The sequence below is a fragment of the Melanotaenia boesemani genome, chromosome 18, assembly GCF_017639745.1.
Source record: "Melanotaenia boesemani isolate fMelBoe1 chromosome 18, fMelBoe1.pri, whole genome shotgun sequence".
NCBI lineage: Eukaryota > Metazoa > Chordata > Actinopteri > Atheriniformes > Melanotaeniidae > Melanotaenia > Melanotaenia boesemani.
In genome coordinates, this window is record NC_055699.1 from 15,573,365 (window position 1) to 15,599,733 (window position 26,369).

The following is a 26,369-nucleotide window of genomic DNA, read 5'->3' on the forward strand; positions in this document are numbered from 1 at the left end:
TGCATCTAGCCAAAATAATACCTGTACATGCATGATATGTACAGTGGCAATCATGAATTTACTGCTTAACAAGCTAAAATGCTAAACTGATATATTGCTTTATTAATTCTTTTTAAAAATCTGTAAAAATGATCATATACTGCAAATCATGTCCATCTATCCATCCCTTGCCTTTACCCATTTATTCTGGTACAGGGGTTGCAGAGAGGCTGAATCTGAATAATAATAATAATAATAATAATAATGACCCTTGAAAATTTGAAAATTCTCAAGATAAAAAAGTTCTTGGCAGCAGCTGTTTTCTGCTTCAGTTGTCTTTTTACCACATGTCCAAGCACCTATTAATACAGTAATAAACAGAAAAATATATGCATTAGGGCTGCACGGTGGTGTGGTGGTTAGCACCGCAACCTCACAGCAAGAAGGTCGCCGGTTTGAATCTTGGCTGGGGGGAGGTTCGAACCTTGAGGACGGTGGCCTTTCTGTGTGGAGTTTGCATGTTCTTTCCGGGTTCTCTGGCTTCCTCCCACCGTCCAAAGACATGCATGATAGGTTAATTGGTTATTCTAAATTCTCCCTAGGAGCGAGTGTGTGTGTGAATGGTTGTTTGTCTGTCTGTGTTGGCCCTGCAACAGACTGGTGACCTGTCCAGGGTGTACCCTGCCTCTCACCTGCTAAAATGCTGGGATAGGCTCCAGCTCACCCGTGACCCGTAATGGAATAAGCGGTCAAGATAATGGATGGATGGATATATACATTAAGGAAATTAAACTTGACTATCTGTAGTATTGCACAGCTGCAGGGAATGAGCATGTAATCTTTGTTATGGCTGATCATATTCTGGCTCAAATATGTATGACTGGAGTTGAGATGATGTTAAGCTTTAAAAAGGTATGTTTATCCAATTTTTTTTTATTTATTTTTTATTAAGCAGTATCAGTCAGACTTTATATATATTTTCTCTATGTTTTTAAGTTATAAAAGGAATTTAGAAACCCAATTTGATACTGTTGGCAGTCAGTTGGTTATATTTTGTGCTGTTTGGAGGCCCTGGCATTCCTTGGCATTGGGAGACAGCTGGCTGAAATCAGATGGGGAGATAAATGGCTGCCATCAAGGCTGTCTGTTCAGCTGAAGTTGGGGTTGTGAAGGTTGACACTCGCTCACGGTGAAGTAAACACACAGTGTGCCCTTGCATGGAGACTGTCTGCCAAGTCTCGAAACTGCCAATGTCGTATCTCAACTGACTGCCATAGCAGTGTGAATGGAGTGTGTGCAGGGGAGAAAAATGGCACTTTGTAATCAGAGTAGTCTCGGATGATGCAAATCATGTAGTTGTAGCCCAATTAAGAATCTTACTGCTGCAAAACGTAATTGTTGGCTAAATGATTTAACCAAGCTGATAAAACCAAATATGGGAAAGTTAAAACTGAATGTGCTATTAACCACTAATTATTTGAATGGAGGTGCCTTTTATCATACATTGCAATGATGAATCATATCACACACAATGTATGGGTGATGAACACTTTTTACCGTGCATGTCTCATCCTTCAAACTGGAAATGTCCACACACACACACACACACACACACACACACACACACACACACACACACACACTGGACCACCTACCTTTGTAACACAAGCTGGCTCACTGCTCCTTAATAAGCTACAGTGCAACCTGTGTGTCAGAATCAGGGCACCAGTGGTGGGGAATAGATGGAGTGTCAGGGCTGTGTCAGTCCTTGTCATCCCTGTTACTGGGGTTTGTTACTTCATTAAATTGAGTTATTGAAGAGGTTATGAGTCAGGGACAGCCTGGCTCCAGGTTTTCAGTCAAGCCCACCTCAGGTAAGTCCAAGACCAAGCATGTGGTACATTTTGTACAAATATCAATCTGCTGCCGAGGATAAATTAGAGTGGGGTAAAATAAATATTAGAGAAAAGCAGAAAAACTCCTGTCTGCAGCTGTCATATTGTTCTATTTTGATTGTGTCACCGTAAAAATTATAAATCTGAAATTTTGCAGAGCCTATTTGTTATGTAAGGACCCCTCGAAGACAGAAGGCAAGTTAACACACTTTATTTATATATGGATGCCAGGAGGAAAAGTCTTACTGTACAGGTGAGAAGACGGGAAGACCAGGAACCATGGAGCCGGGAAGGGAAAGAGCATGAGTCCTTACTGGAGCAAACGTCAAGGTCCGACAGGGAGTGACTGTGGTGCTGGGATATACAAGGGCCGGTGAGCCAACGGGAGACAGGTGTGACTGATCAGGGATCCGAGGAGTGATCGGCTAAAGTGCAGGACTGGAGTGAATGTGGCAGGGTGAGATGATAAGGAACAGCTGTGGATGATCAGGGAATTGGATGTTGAGGCTGTGGTACCTGGCTGGACCAGGTGAGGGTGAGACACTATTGGACCAACCTGAGAAGGATAAGCCATTTTTGTTATGTCAGGCTGTGTTCAGTTTCATTGTTATTACACAGCCTGGCTGCAAAATGTCCAGCTATGTCATGCCCATGCTGATAAAAAACTGCACGTACTGACCACTGTGCTTCAGTTAAATGCAGCAGTTACAGAAACAAAACACATTCAAGCCTCCACCAGTAGTAGTCTTCCAAGTAGTCCTGGCCATTCAGTTCCAGCTGCATCTGTCCAGCTGTGATAAATCCCCTTCCTTTGCTTCCTTTGCCAAACTCTCTCTTTTGCTCTAACTCAGCTGCTATGACAAACCCAAGGAGACCAAAGCAAGGGCAAAGTAAATTCACTTTCTATAAAGCTATTCCCCTTCACTCTCTTCATCTTTGTCTTAATCCCAAGAGCCTGATTTGTGTTTTGTATTTGCATGTATATGAGCTTGCAGCCACTATATTAAAGTCACTTGCTGCATTGCTAGCATGATCTTTATAACTGGGGGGTCTTCTCAGCAGAGACACAGATGAAAGCTGTATTTGTACAAACAACTGAAAATACTGTTCTTTACAGACTTTTTAGCCTTCATTCTTCTGCCTATTAAGTTTTATTTTTTATTTAGTTTTAAGCGACATTAGTTTTTCTGTCTGTTGGTCCTTATGTCAGTCTGTTAGCAACATAACTTAAAAAGTTAAAGACTGATTTGCATTAAATTTTCAGTAAATATAAAAAATGAACTAAAGGAACAAGTGATTAGAATTTGGGTGTGATCCTGATCACCATTTGGATCCAGACATTTTTTAAAGGATTTTTTTTTTTTTTTTACTCTTGAGAGAAATAGATAATTTTGCTATTAAGGCCTGTAACTCAACAGATAATGCCCAGAATCGTTGGCAAAACAAATAAAATTACAAGATGACATCACGGTAGATGTTAAATACACTAACAGCTAAACCAGATTGCCACCACTAGAGAAAATTTCTTAAATAACTTCAAGACTATTATAGCCATTTGCTTCATCTTGGTGTTTCCAGGGTCAAGGGTTCTAAATTAGATATGGCATTTATCTTGATTATTGAAATAGAAAGTGATTTTAGGTTGCAGTATACATAAGTGTTGGCATGTAGTTGTTAACTGGGTGAGGAGTTGGACCTTTTGGAATTTTTCTCAGGTGGGTGACCATACGGCTTGTCAAAGGTCTGCGCTCTGTGAGTGCTTCTAGTTATTTCATAGTTTTATGGTTTTTATTGAGCTGATTCTTTGAAAATTTGGAGCTTATGTATGAGGTCTTTGTGGCTGAAACTCTGAAACAGAGCCAGGCAAAGAATTGATTTATTCTTGCCCATTATTAAAATGAATAAAACTGCATACATATTTTTCTTTTTGCTTCCTTCTCTATAGGTGTAAATGAAGGACAGTTTGAGTGTCTCTAGGTTGATTCTATTGATTTGCCATGTGCACTGTATTATCATAAATCCAATATGCATGTCCGTCTGCCATGGGGAGTTTATTAGGCTTGTCCATTTGTAATCCTTCTGATCTGTTGGCAAACGGTGCTGCACAGTCAGTCAATAGCATTTTGTTTGTTCCTGCTTTCTTTTCTTTTTCTTTCAACATTTCTAGTTTACATCTTTCTGGTCTATGTACCACTCATTTGCAAGTGTATAATCACCTAAATTACAGATAAATTGATGCACTCGTCTAAAATGCACTTAGCCCTGATGAATTGTTCTGCCTCCTTGCAATTTGTCATTAGCAGCTGATGTGATGCTCAAATTAAAAGTGCTGTGCAGTTAAAAGCACCTTTCTTTCTAAGACTGCAATCAATAGCTTTTTATTTTGCATTTAATACTGTATTCTTCCTTGTTTACCTGTAAATTACCTCAGACGAAGGCGGCTCTCTCTGGACTTGAAATAAACCATGGTGTTGGGTGTGACACACTCATCAGTCAAACTCCAGTCTTGTGTGAGTGTGTCCGGTGTTGCATCTACTGTAAAACTGTGTGCGTGGAGTTGATATGAATCTTCCTGCTGCTGTCAGACTGCTGAGGCCAAATGTAATGAATTGATTTGTGTGTGTGTGTATCAGGGTAGGTGTGGAGCCTTATATAGCACATGTCAAAGCTGTCATGGACCCACATAGACTGTGCTTTGTGTCATAAACACACTTGCTTTAGTCCCCAAAAGGTCCAACAGTGTGGCTGTAAAAAGATTTATGTCCTCACAACATAAGGAATACAAGTAAACACAGTCCTTAAGTTGCAGCTAACAGTAGCTCCTGGTCAGGTTATATCAGAACAAGCTGAACAGGAATCTGGAGCCCAGGTCGGGTAAGGGGCCCTCATGTCCAGGCCACATTGCTGGTAACTGAACCAGCATCTCGAAAAAATAGCTCCCTTCTATTCTCTCCTTGATTCAACCCTAATTATTCTTCCCCGTTTGTCTTTTTCCAGTTTCACTTCTCTTTCCCCCCCTCCTCATGCAGCTCTCTTCTCACCACAGGGGAATTCAGTGAACAATGCTTTGCTGTATCTCCATTGCCACAGAAATAGCCGCTTGTTCCCTGGCGGCTGTTCGAAGGCCCTCCTAACACACAGAAGCCCATATTCTTCCACCAAGAATCCAGCTGATGCAAGTAAAATATCATCATTCAACATATTATGATGCACATGATGTAGAAGGATGGTCAGACGTGGATTGTATACTTTAAAAAAATGTAAAGATTAAGCTATAATGTAAATTCTTCTTGAAGATGTAAGGTTTTAGCTTGAAAACTCACATAAACTCATATTTATTACTTTGCTCTTCATGAAACATGCATGTTTGTTCTGTTGTGCCTACCTAACAGCAAGTCTTCTCCAGTCTTCCTTGACTGAGGTACTGATGCTGGATGTGTTCACAGTATTCAGACACCTTTTTTCCATCTCCTTACAGCTTTTGGAGTAGCTGGCACTTAAACTGCATTCTCTGCACGTAAGATTTGATTTTTCAGCGTGAATGGAGATTATTCAGTGGTGAAAAGAGCAATCTATGCCTGTTACTGTGACTAGAGAGAGCTTCTGGAGCCAATATGAGATACAGGTGGAAAAATGGCACAGTTGGATGAAAGAAGCGGGCTGATGGAGTTTCGACTGGAGCATCTGATGATGGGCCTGCCAGGGATTGATGTATGGATTAAAAAAAGATTAGAGTGTATTTCAGTGTAAAAAAAAAGTAAAAAAAAAACTGCACTGTAGTAAAACTTCACCTTTTTGTTAAATGTTTTGTCCTTGTGTCCTCTTCTGACTTCATTTTAAGACTTTGATCCTAAGTTTTAGTTTTGCAGCCCTATTTTGAACGTCTTCTCTCGATATGGAGGAAATCATTGCTGCTCCTGCATCAGTTTTCAGAGAAAGGATTGTTCTCATAATAGAGAAAGAGACTCAAATTAAATTGGTATAATTCTTTTTGGGGTGAATCTGTCAGTAATGAATAACTGAAGGGTTAAACAATAATGCCAGAAGGGAAAACTGAATTTCCCCCCCAAGCCCTTTCTGCGCCTTCCTAAGTTTTCAGTCTCTTGCTCTTTATCTCCTTCTCATTGTCTCACAGTTACCACACATGCTAAGCATTCTGATTGGATACGTTATCAGCAGAGCACACATTTTACTTGGAATGGTCCCAAAGTGAGGACTCATTACTGGCCTGTTGGATAATCGTCGCCAGTCAATGTTGGTTCATGGAGAAGTCTCCCCTCCATCACCAAGAGGCTTCATTTTAGCCGTGGGTTCACAGAGAGGGGTTGAAACAATGAGGAAGCACCAGTATAAAGAGGCAGATGTGTCTGTGGGAAATAAGCCACACTGTAAATGGATTGCTTACCGTAGATTTTTACAGGCTTGGACTTATGAAGTCCACATCAAAAATGCACAAAGCTTTCAGGAAGAAAGAAGAAAACATGGCCACAATTGTTCAAGCACAAGTATACCTATCTCAGGAAATCATAGAACCACCAAGAAAAAGAAAGAAGATATTGTGAGGGAAGAGTTAAAATCAAGCGTGGCATTATCTAAAACCACTGGTAGCTTGAGAATCTGCCTGGAAGCTGTGAGTAATTGATTCTCCTCTTTCATACAACCTTCAATAATTGCTCAGACTTTGCTGTAAAGCTGTGGATAAACTCAACATTAAAAAGTTTTCAGCCATGTCAATATACTCTCAGTACAAGTATACATTCACTCTCTGAGCCAGAAAGATGGGTGCCAAGTTTAACTATGTAAAATTAAATACATTAGTAGATTATATTAGCTTTGATGTGCTAAAATCTCATGAATGTCTGATACTTTAATGATGTTTATGGTGCTGTGCATCATAGTGTTTAAATGGATCTACTGGACTTGAAATAATCCACACTGTCATAATGAATGGCTTCTATCTGTCTATCTATCTATCTATCTATCTATCTATCTATCTATCTATCTATCTATCTATCTATCTATCCATCTATCCATCTATCCATCTATCCATCTATCCATCTATCCATCCATCCATCCATCCATCCATCCATCCATCCATCCATCCATCCATCCATCCATCCATCCATCCATCCGTGAGTGAGTGAGTGAGTGAGTGAGTGAGTGAGTGAGTGAGTGAGTGACTGAGTGACTGAGTGACTGAGTGACTGAGTGACTGAGTGACTGAGTGACTGAGTGAGTGAGTGAGTGACTGAGTGACTGAGTGACTGAGTGACTGAGTGACTGAGTGACTGAGTGACTGAGTGACTGAGTGACTGAGTGAGTGAGTGAGTGAGTGAGTGAGTAGGAGTAGCCTGATGTTAGTATAACAATCCTGTTAAAAACACATTTATTTTTTCTTAGGGTCTTAATTAAAGTACTACATCTTCTCATCTGCTAGGCTTGTGGTTTCCACTGCATCTGGGTTCTCTCCTTACAGCATTTAATACCAGATGTGTGTCACCTTGAGTTTTTCTTCTAAGTTTTTAAGAATGAAAGCTGGTTTTAAAATGAAAGAGCAGGCATTACCCACATTTAAAAAGCACTAGCCTCCCTCTTCTTCAACACAGTGCAGATGGAAGCAAACGCAGGAGAATAGACATCAAGTCTGCAGTTCGTCTTTATTCATGCCGCAAATGAATGAACCTCACCAAGGTCACCACACAAAGATGAACAGGATTATTAATAAAGGCTGCATAAATTAGCTTCAGCTCTTTGCAAAATATAACAAAGGTAGTGCTTCTTGTTCAAAAGGTTTTATCCTAATAAAATGAATGAATTTGCTGGATTGTTAAGTCTATGTGAGGAGGTAACACATTAAACACAGCTGTTATTCAAATATTTGCATGAGAGCTTGTGGATCTTTTGAAATGCAGGAAATAAAGGAATTAAAACAAGTTTTTATTTAAACTGGCATATTAACTTTATACTGAGACAGACAAGTGGATGCAGGGACTAGAATCAAACATGCACTGGAAAGCCTCTACACTTTAGTCTTAAAGTATGTTAAACAGGGAGCTACAAATATTTCCCCTTCAGATGAAACAGTCAGATAGCACAGTGTGTGCAACATTTAACATTTACTTAGCATATGAACATGTTTCTGGAGGAAATTAAAGATAATTTTACAGATATTGACACATATTTGTTTAAGGGATCTCTACATTTCCATCCTCTAAGACAGTACCTTGGCTGTGGTGATGAGTTTGTTCTTCAAGCTAAGTCAATGTCAAAGAACTATTTCCAGGAGAATATATACAAAAATTTGAGATTGAAGGGAATAGATGAGATTGCTAAAGGACATTCTTGTTGTGACACTGTTGCATGGCCAGTTTCTGCAGTGCACTCACATTTCATAGTCTGATAGACTCAAGAAGGGCTGGTGCTATTTGGTCTGCTTTAAAGGAATCATGTTCAATTTCTATGGATGGTAAGGTTAATTTGAAGCAGTGTACAAACTCATCCACACTCTAATGATGAACAAAGAAGCAAACACGTGTAAACCAGGGGTCTCAGTTCATTTGCAAGTGAACCCTGGTGCGGTTCGCTTACAGTCTGAAAGCAAACAAAACATTCAGTGAGCCAAAGACAGAAAGTGATGTAAGATGTGTTGTAGTGCAACATGCTGGATGGTATGCTGCCTCTCCTGCTGCTCATACTGGACAAAGTCTTGTGAAAACAGAAATTGCTCCACTGTTTGCTTGTGGTGAGCAAGTCATTTTCGGTCCTAGCCAAGTAGACCAAAGTTTGCTTCTTTGACCTGCACCAAGTGTGAATGTGCGTTCATGGAAGTCTAAATAAAACACCCTATCCATGAAAGCAGACCAGTGTTTGTTTAAAGTGGACCAAGCAGTGCTAGTGTGAATGTGTCCTAACTGTGAAAATGATAACAGCAATTCTACTGCAGATGGCAAAGATCAATGGATGTGATACTGGTTTATCTTGTGAAGATGTGAGTACACTCATTTGTCCTCTTTTAACTGAGTAGACATTTTACATGATTTTAACTCACTGAAATTATTGGACAGTCTTTCATGCAAATTTCCTTCAGTTGCAAGATATTGAAGGGTGCTTTATTTGCATGAGCATTTGGGATTACTATTCTATTGAATGGACCAAATCCATCTCTACTTATAGACAGATGGCCCCACATTATCTTCAGTAACTCTTTGATATGATGCAGAATTCACAGTTTAATCAATGATAGCAAGTTACACAGGCCCTGAAGCAGCAAAATGGCCCCAAACCATAACATCTCCAGCTGCTCTGTCTTTATTCGTCTGTTCAGAGCATATTTTCTTTTACAAAAGGCCACATGTTGCGAAGAAGCTGTGCTGACTTTTGAAGTTGCTTTATCTACTGTATCTGAAGTTTCACAGCTATTTGTTATTTTTTTCTTTTTATTTGCTACTTTAATGTTTTAATGGGAATGTCCTTTCACATAAGAAGGATCTCTGCATCTGCCTCCAAGCTGAACAGTTTCATCTCAAGTCAGCAGCCTTTTCACACAAGCACTTCAGTCAGCAGCTTGCCAACAGCTCAATAGCTCAACATCACCAACCTTTGAAATATATGACCAGTGTGCCTGTCTGTCCCAGTACTGCAGAGGAGAGGGATAGCTGAGGCTATTTTATCTAATACTTTTTGATTATACTTGGAGTTGGCCTTGACTTCAGGTGAACTCTGTAACTCTGCTTCAACCTCTCGAGGTCAGAATGCAAATTTTGCTCTTTGAAGAAACCACAATTTTAGTAATTCTGCATTTTTCACCCTCAAGCAATATGAAATCATCAAGCTTGAATGCACAGAGGGTGTGCAAAGAACTGCAGTCACATGTGCATAAATAACACAAACTTTTTTTTTAATAAGTCACTTCAGGTTAAATAACGGCACAAATGATGTAGACTTAGGTCTGGTTACACACGCAGTCAGTTTTACTTCCTGCAGACATACCTCTGATAAATTCACATTACAGTGACATGCTTTTTTTTTTAACCTCAAGTGGGAGAATATTTGACTGCTTATTCCAATGTATGCCACAAAAACATGAGTAATACACATATGCAGAGACAAAGAACATTGCCCCACTTGAATTTACCCACTTCCAATTAAAAACGTATGCACTTGTAAGGCCCTCGATCAATACAGTTATCTAGAACATTTAGCTAGTGTATATTTGAAAATGTGCAAATCAATAATTACACACAAACTCATTTCACCCTCAATACACACACGCACCAACACTTCTGCCAGCCAAGTGTACTCTCACATCCCTCTGCTCAGAGCGGCATGATTCACTGGTGTACTGGTTATCAGTACATGTTGATCTTATGAGTTTATGCTGAAGCGGGCAGTTCAAAGTGCTGATCAAAGACTCTCTGGTTCAACTGGCCATTTTTTTTTTACAATTCTCTGGTCAGCTGTAACAACACTGGTTAACATGCTTAACTTTTCCGATATGCTACTTTTTCATTTTTAATCCCAGTGTGTGGTTCAACATTTAGGATAAAAGTCTCACTTGTTATTGTATAAAGACACCCAGCCTGGTTATTGTGCTCTATTTCAAGTGTTTAAAGATTGTTTTGTGCCCCTGTTGTGTAGCAGAGTCCATTTCCTCATCTTACTGTGAAATCTATGTGCAGTGTAATTAGCTTTAATGACTCCCTGCATGGCATTTACAATGGTTTGATTTATGTCCTTTCAGATTTTAATAGTTCCACCCTTTTTGCTTAAGTGAATTCCCATTCCACATCCATGAATGTGAACAGCACTGCTAAGATTATGTTACACTAACATACTAGTTAGCAATAAATTACAGGTAGGAATTAAGAGGACCCTTTTATAATATTTTACTGGTATAATGGCTAATATAATGATCATTTTTCACCTTTTTCCAGAAAGTTAAGCTATGGTTGTAAACAGATTTGAGTTTGGGTTAGAGGTGGGCATACGGTTTGCACTTTTAAGTACATAAACATTTGATATGATTAGTCTATGTGTTTAGTGAAGACCACCTACAAAGTTTGGCTAGAAGTGAAAATCAATTTTTCCGCTCATGTATGTAACCTCTCAACACCTGCAGACTAAAGGATTCTGGGTAATTTTCTAATGCAAATGAACAGACCTGCTGTCATCCAAAAAGCTAACAAAGCCAAGCCAGCAGAGCTGGCTCCATGTATTGATCAAATGTTGATTGGCTGAAAGTTAACTCTAACTGGGAAGGCCTAACTCCCACTTTTTACAACTGCTTTCACAACAGAAAGAATAAAGAGCCAGAAATGTTGTCAATATGAGCTCAAAAGCATCACTTGTAACAACATTTTCTGGCATCAGACCCAGCGCTGTGGGTAAGCCCCAGGAGACAAGGCCTGCCCAGTCACAAATCCGGACCTCTAATCCAGGAGTTAGCCATTTTATTTTAATTTATATACTTTTAAATACACTTTTCATTTGTAATTATTTAAGAATCGTTTTTTAGCCACTAAATGATCACAATTAGAACAAGTTCCTGTGTGAGCTTTTTCAGCAATGAGAAAACTTACCTCTTGAGACATTTGCAAGTTGTGTAATGTGAGTGAAACTGATGAGTTCTTAATATCATAATTTCTTTGGCCTTAATTGTACAGACAGGAAAGAGGGCCAAAGAGAAGGGTGACATGCAGAAAAGTAGCCGAAGTTGGGATTTGAACCTGGGTTCAATAATCAAATAGCTTAAGTGTCTATATCAGGGGTCTGCTCATCCAGTTGAGCTACATCCAGCCAATAATGAGCTCTTTCTGTATCAGAATAAGAACCAGTAACGGAAAAACAAAACCAAGAGGCTCCTACGTTTCAAGCTGTTCATGTTTTTGGTGTTGCCCCCATGTAGCAGAGGGACGCAAAAACAGTCATGCAATTGTTTTTGTTTTTATTGTCAGAGATGTTAAAAACACCATACAGAGGTTTGTTCACACAAAATGAATCTATGATCTGTGCACACAGACACAATTTTCACAGTTTTTCTTTCTTTTATTTTCATCCTGCTAGACATGAAAATTTATTTGATAGTCATGTGAGGACAGCTGCATCACATTTAAAAGATATCAAAGGAGCTGATCGTTCTATTCGTATGACTCTTAAGCTAAAGAGCCACAGTCCCAGGATTTAATATTTAATTCAAAGTAATTACCTTTGAAATGTAATATGTGAATTCACTTGCTCTTTCAAACATTACAACCTGCTTGGTTGAGTTAAAAAAAAAGGAAAACCATTTCAGACACTCTAATAATGTATCATTACTCAATATTCTTAGATTATGGCTGCCAGGTCCTACCCTCCTAGATTATTACATAAACTTAGTCAGACCCACAAAAACACACATGAAAGTTGTGCAGGGAGGTGTGACGTGTTTGAGTTTTATGTTTTATATCTCACATGTTGCTGTAAGGCCAAGCTGCTCTCACATGGAAAGCAAAAAAAAAAAAAAAAAAATCAGAAGAACCTTAAATCCATTTTCTGCTTGGCAAAAAATGTCTTTATCTTCAGCTGTGCTTTTTTATTTAGAACCGATGACATTTTAAATACAGCAATGATGATGAACAAAGGACATTAAAGAAGGTAATGCCTCATTTTTAGGATTAATCTTAAAGGATTTCTCTGCCTGATACAGACTTGTAATTGACCAACTTTATACTAGTTTTCTTGTTTCAAGCTTTATTTAATTCAAAAATAAAAATTATTATTAAACTACACCACACTTGTCTTCGATGATAAATCAACTCCGACAATATTATAAATTTTATCTGTTTTCTCATTACTACTACAAAAAATCCACCAAATCTTCCACCAAAGCTGAGACAACACAGTGTTCTATCTGTTTTGAAAGCTAAAGCTAAAGTGCTGAGCATGAGAACAACTTTAGAGAAGGTGAGATATTTAGAAAAAGTGCTATTGTTTTTGTTTGTTTTCATGGCAGGCTGCAACATGCCATTATTTTAACCATCTTAGTCAGACCATCACATAAATCAGCCTCAGCAGTAAACGTAAAGAAAGAGATTCTCCTTAGCTTCACCCTTTATTATAGAAGTAGAGGGTGAAGCTAAAGAGAAATGAGGGGAAAATAACTATGTTAATAGATTGCTAACAGACATGTAGGAGGAAGAGAGTGAAGATGAGGAGCAGGGCAAGCGTGATGGAGAAGGAGAGGTGAGGGAGAAGAGTTAATAGATCTTCAGTAAAAACATTTCATGCCGGCAGTGATGGGCTGCCAGAAGTACACGGCATATTAAATCCACATATCATGATGACACCGTCTTGATATCACAATATAAAATTAATCAGTATTCAACACATGTGCTACGTTCTCCCTCTAAAGCTCACAGCAGTGTCGACATTTACACCCTGGTGACTCATCAGCATAATCAATCGTTTTTAATTCCAGAGTTTGGAGCCTTTAAACTTTCAGCATCCGCAGAACTTTGCTGTTCCTGATCTGTTAACGGCTACTGTGGTTAGACATGCTAATGAAGGAAAACTCAAGTTATAAATCACCTCATTTGCATTTTATATACCACGACAAAATTAAATCTTGATTTGACATACAGTACTAGTTTTTCTTTTTTTCATGAATTACAAATTTTCCCATTTTCTGATAAATACTAGATGAGTTTTATCTGGATTGAAATGCAGTGTGGTCGATTTTAGCTTGACTACAGCTAAGACCATCAGCTGTTAATTCAATCAACAGATTGTGCATCTATTTTTTATATTCAGTAAATGTTTTTTTAATTTTTTATGCAAGCTGGTGAAACATTATCAGCTTGCAGCTTTTCCAGTGGGAGGATTTGCTACTCTCTTCGTTTGACTTGTTGGTGTTTGTTCATTAGATTCTTAAATAGATCAGGATTACTTTCTTTAAGACTAAAGGATTGACCTTGTCCATCTAGTTTAAATCAATTAGTGTTTTTGTTGATTGAGTAAAGATGTGAGTTTTTCCTTGATTTAATCATGTGTTGGTGGATGTAATTATTGAATGATATATATAATGTGCCCCTAAGGTGACAACAGGTTTAGTTAGGTATTGTTTGGGCTTTAGCATGCATGTGTTCAAAGTTAAAAGGAAAAAGGGCCATTTAAAACAAAAATTTAAAATGCATTACACTAATATAATTTATGAAGACCTATCGAATAAATACTGTCATTGCTCTCTTGCAGATTTGTATTCTGTGGGCACTGATTAAATGTCACAGAGTAGCATTCATTTTTTGATTAAGTGGATGAGACTGAAGCATGTTTATGACATAATGTGCAGGCCACATTTCTGGAAGAGAAGAGCCAGGCAGCATAAGATAAGAAAACTTGGTTGGGTTCATAATGACAATTTTATCCTTGCCCCTGACTTTACTGTGCTTGATTGAAGTATCTTTCTTTTTGTTTGGCATCGTTGCACTGCAAAATGAAGAGTCTTTAGGCATCTGAATTTATTCTAGAGCTACGATTACATAAATAAACTTTGCTCAGAATGTATTGTAGATAATGTTTGTACTGTGCGAAAGATGAAAGTGAATATTTTTCTCTTAATGGGTAGGAAGCAGTTGTAATAGTACATTTTAACTGAATATTATTGAGACACATAGAAACAGAGAAGGAAAACCTGAAAATTTTACTTGGTAAAAAACACCAAATAATGCACATGTATGTTGCCCTAATACCGAGTTACCTGAAGGTAAATTTCCATATTTTAAAGTTAATACTTTCACTGCCTTTTTACATCTGTCTGTTTACAGGAATGGAAGCTAGGTCAGTTTATTTACGCCGTTTATTTAGGACAATATTGTTTTAAACCTAAAACTTAAGTTAAGCCAAAAGAAAAAAAGAAATTAACGAAAAGACTCCAAATCATTAGTGATCTGTTTTCTCTTAGTTGGAGTTCTAAAGACAATTTGAGATGTTTTTCACTTTATTTTTCACTTCTGGCACATTTCCTTTATCTATATTTTTCAGACATTTTTCTAAAAGGCCGTTTTTGTCAATAACTTTTGGTCATATTCACCTAATTTCCTTACTAAGATGATGAATGGCAGATTTTGTTTTTGAAATTGACAAATGCAGCACCAGAGAAATATGGATCTGATTCTATTATTTTGCAAGTTTACAGTTTTAAGCAAACAAACTTGAGTTTGAGTTTTAATTGAGCTGATCATTTATTACAATATTTCATAATGTACTTCCATTGTCTTTGCTCTAATGTTCAATTTTGCATAATTCTGCACAGCCAAAACATGATCAAAATAAAAAAAGAAAATGTTTAAAATGTTTAAAAACAACTCCAAATAGATTACTGTTCAGTTTTATATAAAGATGCAAATATTTAAATTCTTTAAGGTTGAGGTTTGATCTATGTATGCATTGATATAATCTGATTTTCTGTTTAAAGCCTGAACTTTAAAGTTGATTTTCAACCAAAACCAAAATAAAGTTTGTCTTTAAGTATGATGATGTCTTAATTAAAACATTATCAAATTAGTCCAGATTTTAAATGAAAGTCTAGATTAATTATTAATGCCTGTTAACACTGTGTAACTTTAAGGAGAACATTGTTAATAAAGAGCAAATGGTGTTTTATGTTATGGGAGTTAATTGCTGGCACACGGTGGACCCATTTGTATCTGCAGTAAGTCCTCTGCAATGAGTGCATGTTTTCATGTCTCATTAACAGAGGTATGGTCGACATAATACACCCCCTCGTCTTTGTATGCATGTATGTATGTAAGCTTGCCATCTTCTTACAGTGTTCATTAAATATATCATATCACTGACACTGAGAGGCAAAATGAACTCTGATCCTAATCGGGATTGAAGGAAATGATTTCCAGGCAACTGCTTTCTTCACACTGAGATAAAATAAAACAAAACAAAAAAAAAAAAAAACAAGCTGTATGCATTTGGCTTGCATTGTTTTATGTGCATGAGTATGGTTTGGCATCTTTTGTAAAGCAAAGTCTGCAGTTTTAAAAAGAAGTGCATTTTATTCATGTTGCACTAAGATATTTAAATAAGCTTATTTTTATAAGAGTCTTAGCATTTCTGTCTGTTTCTACGTGTCATTGCCCTTCAACACTCGCCCCCACCCATTCTCCCACGACACTTTATATGAAATGGTTTGTTCATCTTGTTAATATGCTGCGTGTAATGATGCATATGAAAAACAATCACTGAGGCAGCAGAGGGTGTGCTTGAGAAGCAACACTGATAACTTGGGGATGCAGGAGACTGAAATGCCCCCAATAGGCACATATTACAAAGGAAATGTAGAATATGCTGCATTCTGCATGCAGTTTTGCTACACACTGAAATTTTACTGTGTAACTTGGTGATTTAGCAGTACTTTGGGATGAAAGCACATGTTCAGTATCATAATTTTTCTTTTACATTCAGTCTCTTTGATTTATCATTAACTTGAGACATTTTATTTAGCTGCAATGAAAAAAAGTGCTGTGCGGCAAATATGTACCTGAAGGATAAGTAAAAACTCAGAAGGTTGCAGTCCAACTGTGTGTGGCGTACAGATGAGCATCTTGAATTATTTACTGGCTGACCATTGGAGCTGAACTCCTTTTCACACCTCGCCAACAGCAACATTTTGATCTCTGCATCTCTGCCTCTGCTCATGCCTAACAACGATTAATGGCTGGTCATGTAAACATGGATGGATGCATTACTTAAACTCAGTCCCTCTCCATGTATTGTTTTAGATCAAATTGGCTCAAATTCAATATGCACTGGTCATGATTGCTTTATGTTATAAATGCAAAACATGACTAATTTATCGTAGCCTCTGCATCGCCCAGTCAGCAGAAATCCTATAGAGGAAAAGCTATTGTGCATAATTTATGTAAAGAGTAGAGGCTTCAGATTGCTGCTTTACTAGTTAAAGTACTGATTAACAGCCTATGATATCCCTGACTGTTTCCTTTTATCACACCTGAATAGAATAAGTCTACTACAGATTATGTTAGGTAAAAAAAAAAAAACTGCATACAGAATTCTTTAAAGAATAAAGATAAAAATGCTGACATGTGCTGCATGGTGGTGTAGTGGTTGGCTCTCTCTGTTCACTCTGGCTTTCCTAATATATCAAGAAACATGTTGGAACAACTTTTGGTTCTAAATTGGCTGCAGGAGTGAGTGTGAGCCACCATGGTTGTTAGTCCTACCTCTATTTTGGCCCTGTGGTGGACAGACAGCAGGTACAGGGGGCGTCAAGCCTCTCATCTGGTGGCAGCTGGTAATAGGCTTCAACCCTCTTGAATTGAATAAAGCAGGTATGGAAAATAGATGGATGGGTTTTGGTCACATTCTATTGTTAAATGTATGTAAATACAGCATAATCATATAAAGGTCTAGTTGAGTCGTATATCTGCTTTTTTCTTTTAAATAAACTTTGTTAAAATACAATTATTTTTTATTAAGTCATTTTTAGAAAAAAAGATACCTAACATTTACTGTAATCCATCAATCTGTTCTCACAATAGCAGTTATTTATTATATTGGTCACTTTTACATCAACATTTATCACAGTTTTATTAAAAAAAATTCCATGATGGTGATGAAAAGAGCCACACTACCCACATGATACTTTTCACATGTGTGACTGGACAGTCTTTCCTGTCATGTATAATTCATGAGGTCAGAGTAGTGTTGCCTTAAAAATTCATATTTGACCGATAAGCATTCTGTGGTTATTTAAAGCACACCAGTAGTGGATGGGAAGAGATGAAAATATTGTTTATTTATATGTTAAAGCTTGCTGAATAGGTAGTGTAATAAAGAACAATTAGTGAGTAGTTTTTAATACATGTGCAGTAAGAGATAGAGCTGTGAGCTACAGGAAAACAGCACTGTCTCATTTAAAGAGGCCATATTGTTTGCTTTTTACATTTTTCATATATTCATTCATGTATCATCTCACCGACCATCTCCATAGTGAAAATTTCTGCCTTTAAAATAGATCATTGGCTGTTTGTTTTACAAATTTTTCTTCACTTTTTTTTACATCAGATAATCATTAGGTTGTAATAATCAGGTCAATATTTCATAAAATCTTGACCTTTAAAAGGTCTCATTTGTGCCCCCCTTTTCCAGTTCAGTGCTGCTGCCTGGCCCCCCATCAAAACTTTTCTAGATCCACTCCTGCATATCCAAAGCATAAACCCTGGCTACCATCAGCCAACTACTGTGTTAGAGAAGGTCCTGCCAAAAACAATACTTTGAGTTAAATATGTGACGGTGTGAACCCTGAACCGCTAGTTTCCTCCTTCTCAACTGAACGATAAACAAACGCAACAAAAGAGAATAGCCAATCAGCTGATCACCGACAGCTGTCATGATTCACAGAAGAACCTGAGGGAGGGAAAAAGCAGTTGCTGCACAAACACAGAGACTACCAGAGAGCCTCTGAAGCAGACATGTTTGTGCAAAATACAGGGTATGTTTAAAAAAAAAAAAAAAAATACGGTAAAAGTGTGGGTGTGGAACCCCCTGACTGCCTCTCACCTATATATCCCAAAGTCGACATGAAAAAGGATGACTTCTCCCCTGTGACAAATGCTCTTTGGTGTTGCACCAAGTAATGTAGGGAAACCCACAGACTATAGAAGCTGGAAAAACAACTTGCTTTAGCAAGTGAACCAAAACTTAAGTTCTGCTTATGCCAATTTATTGTCTCAATACATTCATTACCTAATAACATTGTTTGGGGGTAAGAGGCATGGATGGCACGCTCACCTCGGATGTGATTTGACTGATGTGGGCAAACAAGGGATGACAGGTGCATGCAAATTGAAATGTCAACTACTGTGTTAATTCCCTGAAAAACAGGGAGAGTGAAAGAAATATTTTTCATTTGCCATAGCTTTTCTAATTATTCTGCATCGCCTCCTGTGCAGTTTTCAGTTCCTACCTCTCGACCAGACGCTCACCATCCTCTCACTTTCTCTCCCCCTCCCCCATCCTCTCGCTTTCTCTCCCTCTCTCTCTGTTTCAGTGAGATGAAGCAGGAGCTGGCAGAGGAAGGCAGCAGATGCTCCATCCTCTCCAAGCAGCATCGTTTCAACGAGCACTGCTGCATCCGCTGCTGCGCGCCCTTCACCTTCCTGCTCAACCCAAAGCGCCAGTGCCTGGACTGCCAATACAACGTCTGCAAGACCTGCTGCACTTACAACAAGAGGGACAAAGCCTGGCTGTGCTCTGCATGCCAGAAGGGCAGGTTAGTATTTATTACACAGCCACAGCTCTGACTGGAGGAATGAATGAGGACAACACATCTGAGAGGAGCTGTGAATTGGTTGACTGGAGGACACGGGAGTAAAGGGAAATTGAGGGTGGAAGAAAAAAACATGTCTTTTATTGGGGGGAAGGAAGGTTGTTAAGAGGGGAATAGGGATGAAAGAACACTGCCTTTGAAGGAGACAGATGTAATGAGGAAAAGTGAATGGATGAGAGGGTGAAGTCAGCGCTTCCAGAACTGGTGTAGTTGAGTCTTTTAAAGATTTTGTTTCTGTTGTAAATTACATAACAAGCCAACAAAAAAGTCATGTAATTTCTTATCCCAAATTTTGACATTTTTGATACATAACTTCAGAATTTCATGGATTATTTTTTATTATTATTTCTCTTCTTTCGATCATGCTTGGCACTCAATCACATTCTTGTTCACAATATAGAATTCAATTTACAAAATAGGTTGTGCATTTATGGTTTATTAAAAAAAAGAAACAAACAAAAAAAAAAGGTGCAGGAGAGGCAGTGAATGCTCTGCAGCTGGTTGTATTTGCAAATGAGCTGTGTGTGCGTGTGTCTGTTTAGGCTGTTTATTCATGCTTGTCTGTCCAAGCCTTGGGAGTTGTTCTGGTGCTCCGACTCACTATTGGATGAATATTAAACTCACTGTGTCTGGGAAGCAGGGGTGGGGTGTTGAAAATATCGCACTCTGGAGTGCGTGAGTCCGTTTGTGGTGGATTCATGGCAAAATCAATTGGGGACTTGCAATTATTCGACTGTTGAATGTGTATGATGTGAATGCATGTTTTTTGACTGTTTGGGTTTTTCTCTTTGATTGTGGGTCCAAAAATATAATTTTCTTCTTTTGCAATGTATAAGTGGTATTTTTTGCGTATTGTGTGTAGCTGTGTTTGTTTGTCTGTGGCTTGCGTGTCAGTGTAGATGGAGATTTTGAGGACTATAAAGCCAAAGCTGCCCAAAAATGTTACCTTTATTCATTTTCCTTAGCCCCCCATCTCTATCATTCCTTCATTGATTTTTGCTACATGGTGTGATGGGTTAGACCCATTGCTTTCAGTCCTTGTGAGAATGAGGTGTGGGAGCCCACAGGCAGTGAAGGAAAGCAAGGAAGGAAAGGGGATGAGGGCAGTCAAATGATATGGCAAGGGTTGTATCGATCATCTACCCCCCTTACGCTCTCTTCATTTCTCTCTGTTGGTGTCTCTCTGCCGGGGGCTCAGTAATATTCCCAATATGGGTTTAGACTGAGACACAGATGGGACTGATGTGACAACATTAGTGTTTACCAAATACGTGTAAATACAGCGCTTTTTGTTAGCCCATTAAACAAGCTTAATTCTGGTTTTAGTAAGAATTACTGTCTCTGGGTGGAGTCATGCCATTTGAAACGGAGATATAGTTTGCAAGAGGCAAAAGAAGCCTGTCTGCTGGAGTCTAAACTTGGAAAGAAAAGGCATCAATTTGATGTCAAATCGACTGTAACTAAACCACATTGAGCTGGAAAAATGACTTTGTCCTTCACATATTCTTAACTATATTCCTTTTTAATTGCATACAGAATCTGTCTAAGTAAAACAATCAAAAGGCAAACCAAGTTAACCAGTAACCTTTCTTCCTAAACTGTTTGTTGTTGTTGTTGCTGTTGTTGTTTGGGGAGGGTCTGTTTCTGAGAGAATTGTACTGAATCTAAATGGGACAATTGATTAACAAAGAAAGCAAATTGCCAAATGGTCTTACTCACATGCACCAGCTGTCCATCAACCTTTACAGCAGCATGGCCATGCTGCTCACAAGTGTGATTTGTGTTGAGGGAAAGCAGATTTGTAATCATGGCACCCATGGACACACTCAGAGGCTAAAGTCACCCACTTGCTCATAGATGCACCTACAATAAAATGTCTGCATGCCTACTTATTCAGACACATGTATGCAAATAGACAGACAGTGTTTCAGCTGTTGCAGGGTAAACAGCAGAGATGTTGAACTGTTGAGGCAGCTGAAGAGACTCAGGTTTTCTGCTGTGTAATTATACCTACCTGGCCTTGTATAACTCACACACAGGCATGCACACACATGCTCTAAACATAGCTTTCCTTCCTGAATCAGTAGGACAAGCATGACCATTTGTAATCTGGTTGAATTAACAGCCTCCTCTTTTCATGGGCCACACACACAAACACAGTTGTACAGACTCACTCGCTATACACCAATGGCTTTATCAGATTGGTCAAAATATTTTGAACAGAAACTATAAAGTAGTTTTTCTTTCATGTTTCGGACTCCTCACCCAAAGCAATGGGGAAAATGTTGAAGGGGAAGAGGAAGAGATGAGAAAAGAAGGTCAACAGTGGAAGAGCGAGAGAGGGGGATAAGGACAAAAAAAGGAATGACAAAGGAAGAATTGACCTGTTCCAATTATTCAAGAGTAAAAATGCCTTTAAAATTCTCCATTTCTTTCACTAATAAGTAGGTTTTTTTTCTTTCTCTTTACCTCTGTCCTTATGCAGTGTCTGTCTTCCTATTGCCTTTTCCATTCCTCTTTGGATTCCCCTTTTCCACTCCTCATTTGCCTGCATTACTATTACTGCCTACATTTTCCACATCTGCATTCAAGCTAACACACCTCTTTGTGCTTAATCTGCAGAAATGGACTGCTCTGTGCATTAGAGTCCTCAGGTCATAGAAAGATGTACCTACAGTTTATACAGTGTGTATTTCTGTGCATCGAAATAGCAATAAACTAAAGTGACAAACTGCTCTCACCACTTTCATAATCTCTTTCTAAAGCATGGCTGTGAGGAGATTATGGCATGTGCTGCAGGCCTATGCTGAACTCTGCATGTACACAAACACACATGCACACAGCAGAGGCTTACACACAAGCACATGGACATGAAATTCACACATTAAAAAAAAAAAGCATTTCTGGAAAGAGTTTAATTTCTTGTTTTTTAAAAGGCCCATGGCATGTTTTTTTTTTTTTTTTTTGCTTTTTTTTTTTTTTTACCTTAAACAACACTTGAACTTTTAGTTCATTATACTTAAAATGAGGTATGTGCATGTTTTAGCATCTTTATCCAATAGGAATGGAATTTGTTGAGTAAGTATGACCTCTCATTTGCAAAACTTTGCAAAAGTGTGCCCCATCTAGATCACATTTGCAACAATTTTAGAAACAGACCACTAACTTCTCAGCACACAGCTGTCTCCAAGAAAATTTGTTTTTGGTAGCAAGGGTAGGTTGACCCTTTCCAACCTCACCAAAGACTAGGCAATCTTGGATCAATGGCTGCAGTTTGGCCAGCAACATATTCACAATTAATGTTTGGATTTACTCTCTATACCTCATTACTGTTTTATGAACAACTCTAGTTTTGTGAGAAGACTGGAGCTAAAAGTGAAAGCTGTTCCATGACTAAAAGAGTATGAGACTTAACCTAAAGCGGTAAGTGAAACTGTTTCAGATGTCAACATAGTACAAACATCATAGCTTATGGACCTAACAGTGCTCACAGGGCAGCAAAAAGTTTAATTTGTTGTCTCAACGACTGCTTAGAAACACAGATTTACTCACCCAAGCAATCATAGTTTGCATTTACCAACCTCCATGCACTTCATATTATGTGTACAAAGAAAAGCCATTAGCAACTTGGCTTCGGGTAACAGTAGAGGAGAATGGAAGCTATACTCCCTTTCTATGTCTTCACAGTGGGATGTTTTCTGTCAGTGTCTTCCCCAAACTTTACCCCTTTGCTCTAATAAAACAGGATTACGCATAAAATTATATATAGTGAGGAAGTGAACGATGACATCGCCTGCAGTGTTGCATGATAGCAGGTATGTAATAAAGTGCTGTAAGATTCATTCTGCCACTTTGTCGAACTGCTCACTTTTATTTTCAGGTTACAGTTTTGGCTTGAATTTGTACATCAACATTTTAGATGATGTGATGATTAAAAACATCCTGTTTGTAAAGGTTTTTCCATACATTCACATCATTGTTCCCAGCCTGTAGGCAAGATTTAACCCTACAATTCCTCTAGTTTTCTCCTGGGTGAAGTGTCCTTGGGTGCCATACTAATCCAGAGAATTAAATGACTGAAAGTGTCCACATCATGACCACTTTAAGAAAGGTCGGCTTAATACTAAGTGAGTGGAAGTCTATTTGTGAATCTGTGTGTGTGTTGTAGGAACTGCAGATATTCTGTGAATAAACATGAAAATGCAAATATCAAGTCTCAGTCCACTTGAACACACATTTGCACATGCACTGCTGCAGCTATAGGGTGACATGAACAGTCTGTTTTATTTTGACTGTGAGCCTAACTGAGCTCTGGAGCTGTCACAGCATTGTAACCAAAGATGACAAACACACATACTAAAGCACACACAAAGATTCTACATTTAATTTGGTTCTTTACAATGGATCTGCCTACTTCTAAATGCCAAGTAGCTGATTGGTCAGGGGTTCTCAGGAAACAAGCTAGGCACGCACTCTGAAATCTGGCATATAATCGTTGCCAAGTAGTGATTTGTTTAACATGCAACCTCATAAATGCACACACTCACAGTGCAGATGGCACACATGTCACATCCATTCATTGTTGTAAGTAACACTGCCAGTTACATCACAGCATGTTCAATAAGAGCATGGATGTTGATCTTACCATGAGCATGCTGATGTTTATGAGTTCAGAAACTATTTAAGTTAATTTTACAATAAAACCATGTTATTTAAGACAACAGTGCATCATTTCAGACAATTGAAACTTTCTATTTTATTTATATTGTAGAAAAATGCATGACTCTAGTAGCTAAAAGTGGCTGTGTTATTTTCCACTTTGTTTAACATTCAAAACAGTCTAGTTTTAGAGACAGAGCTATCCCAGTTCTTTTTAAAAAAAATATCTTAAACAGGTGGACAAAGCCAGAGCTCTTTATGGCATTTTAAACCAGGCTGATCAGTACAACTTTATGTTCTTCTTTAAAGTTTGTCACTTTTGATCAATGGACAACACTGAGAGCCAGGAAGTGAACATTTTGAACACACAGTTTATTTTACCGTTTTACCTGTCTCTGCTTCTGACCTGACTCCATATTAAAACAAAGCAAATATTAATTTTAGAGAATTTTGAGCCCTATAATATATATTTTAGGATCTTAAAATTAATCCCAAACAAACAAACTGGGTGCTGTATTTAACGAAGTCTCTAATTAAACACCTGTGACAAGCAGGGGAAGCAAGTCACCGTGTGATCTTTTTCTGTCCTCCTTGCAGATGTATTTTTATCAGAGTGGGGTGAGCAACACCAGCCTTAGACAGGGAGGGTGCGCCCTGCAGCACCAGGCTACAGATGAAATGCGTGTGCACAGCCACAGAGGTCTGGATTTTAATAAGACACATCTGAGCGGCTGTGTGTTGCTGCTTGTTTGCTTTGTAGTTTTGTCAGGTTTTAGCAGCTGGTTTGACAATAGATTGCAGAAGGTCTTGTGGTCAATTCTTGTTTGTGGAAGAATTGAAGGCTGGCTTCTCATTCATCACAGTGCAGTACTATCAATTTGTAGTGTGGAACTTTACAAAATGGATGTGTGTTCACAGTTTGTGAGGCAAGGGCAGCTACTTACATGTAAATCTGCTTAGGTTTATAAATAAAATATTCTATTGTAATCAAAATTGACAATACTGGGTATCTGAATATTTGCTGGAGGCTCATAAACAACACAGAGTTTAGCTGAACTAGCTTGTAAAACTCTGAGCACAAGGAAGGCGAGGCATTCATCACCCTCGCTCCATCCTTTTCCTCCTCTTTCTCTACTTCATGGCCTTGTCTCGTATCCAACCCAGCTGACAACACAGCCACCAGTCGATCATAACTCCTGTTATTTGCTTAGATGCTCAGCCAGGAGCGACAGCAGATGTGTGAATGGAGAATCTCACAAGATTCATCAGGGATTCCTGGTGGTCTTGACTTTTATTCACCTCTTTTTCACAAATAGCAGTACTTTTTAAATCTGAAGTTGAATTGGTGTCAAAGCTTCTTTAAAACTAACCAGCCGTGTTTTTTTTTTCTTTTAGATATTTAGAGTGTGCAGAATGCCCATCTGTGGATTTCCATAATATGCTGTGCTTTTATGTGAGTGTGTGCATAAGTGTGTGACATTGTGTGACCTCTTGTGGAACATAAAAGTATTTGATCTATAAGGAATGAGGCTGCGTAGCAGGTGATAAATCATTGTTTTCCAGGTAAATATGTGAGAGATGCACAATACCACCTCGCTTGTTCCCTCTTGTGGGTTTATTAGTTCCTGTCATCTACATGAATACCATTGCATGTTTTTTTGCAGATATTACTCTGACTCATCTATGTCTCTCTCGTTTCACTGATCAGGCTCCCCATTCCAGGCCTCCTCTCTATGAGTGTGTGTGGGTTGGTGTGGCTGAATCAGTTTCACCTCACAACTCCAGGTCTAGCTGTGAACCCAGCTGAAGCGAAGCAGCATGCACACTACTGTGATGCTGCACATGTACCTGCAGAGCTGCGATTTGCACCTGCAGTAATTCCTGTCATTTCTTGATCAAGCAAAGTGAAGGATAAGCCAGAGCGGTCACTGGTGACTCAGAGGGCTAACGCAGCAAACCTGCAGCACAGAGATGATTGAAAATCTTCTAATTCCTAAATCAGTTAAGGCAATATACTGCTGCATCAGAGCACATGCTGAATTTATTATTTTCTTTATAATGAATTTGAGACAATCTGTTCCCACAGAGCTTATGCAGGCAGCACTAGCCGCCACTTTTAATCAACATGTTAACAGTACCACATACAGTAAGCGCTCATTTCTACTTCATTATGTGAATACATGCACACTCAGCAGACTTGTTAGGTGTCAGACCTCAGCCATTTTTTAAATTAGACCCTTTTCTTTAAATCAGCTACACACCTGGAAATTGTCATGACTACATCTTGTACTGGTGTGATGCTGTTGTGTTGACAAAATCTCTCAATGGACAGGTATGATGAACACCTGCTAAAAAACACAGACTGACTTTTTGGTAGGTCCCACCACAATAAATATTTCAAGCCTTTGTTCATTAATCAAATAAGTAATTTGCTCTTGTCCTTATATACAACCCATAATATCATCCTGGGGTCCCCAAAGAGCATGGGTGGTCCGTGA

The 26,369-nt window shown here is 38.5% G+C and overlaps 1 protein-coding gene across 6 annotated transcripts in view; it reads left to right on the forward strand.

Moving 5' to 3' along the window:
- myripb (myosin VIIA and Rab interacting protein b) overlaps positions 1 to 26,369 on the forward strand; it is a 125,099-nt gene that overhangs the window by 40,052 nt on the left and 58,678 nt on the right. For all 6 annotated transcript variants that reach the window (XM_041968628.1, XM_041968629.1, XM_041968630.1 and 3 more), the window contains exon 3: positions 18,934 to 19,155. In XM_041968628.1, coding sequence (XP_041824562.1) covers positions 18,934 to 19,155 — 222 coding nt within the window. The remainder of the gene's footprint in view (positions 1 to 18,933; positions 19,156 to 26,369) is intronic.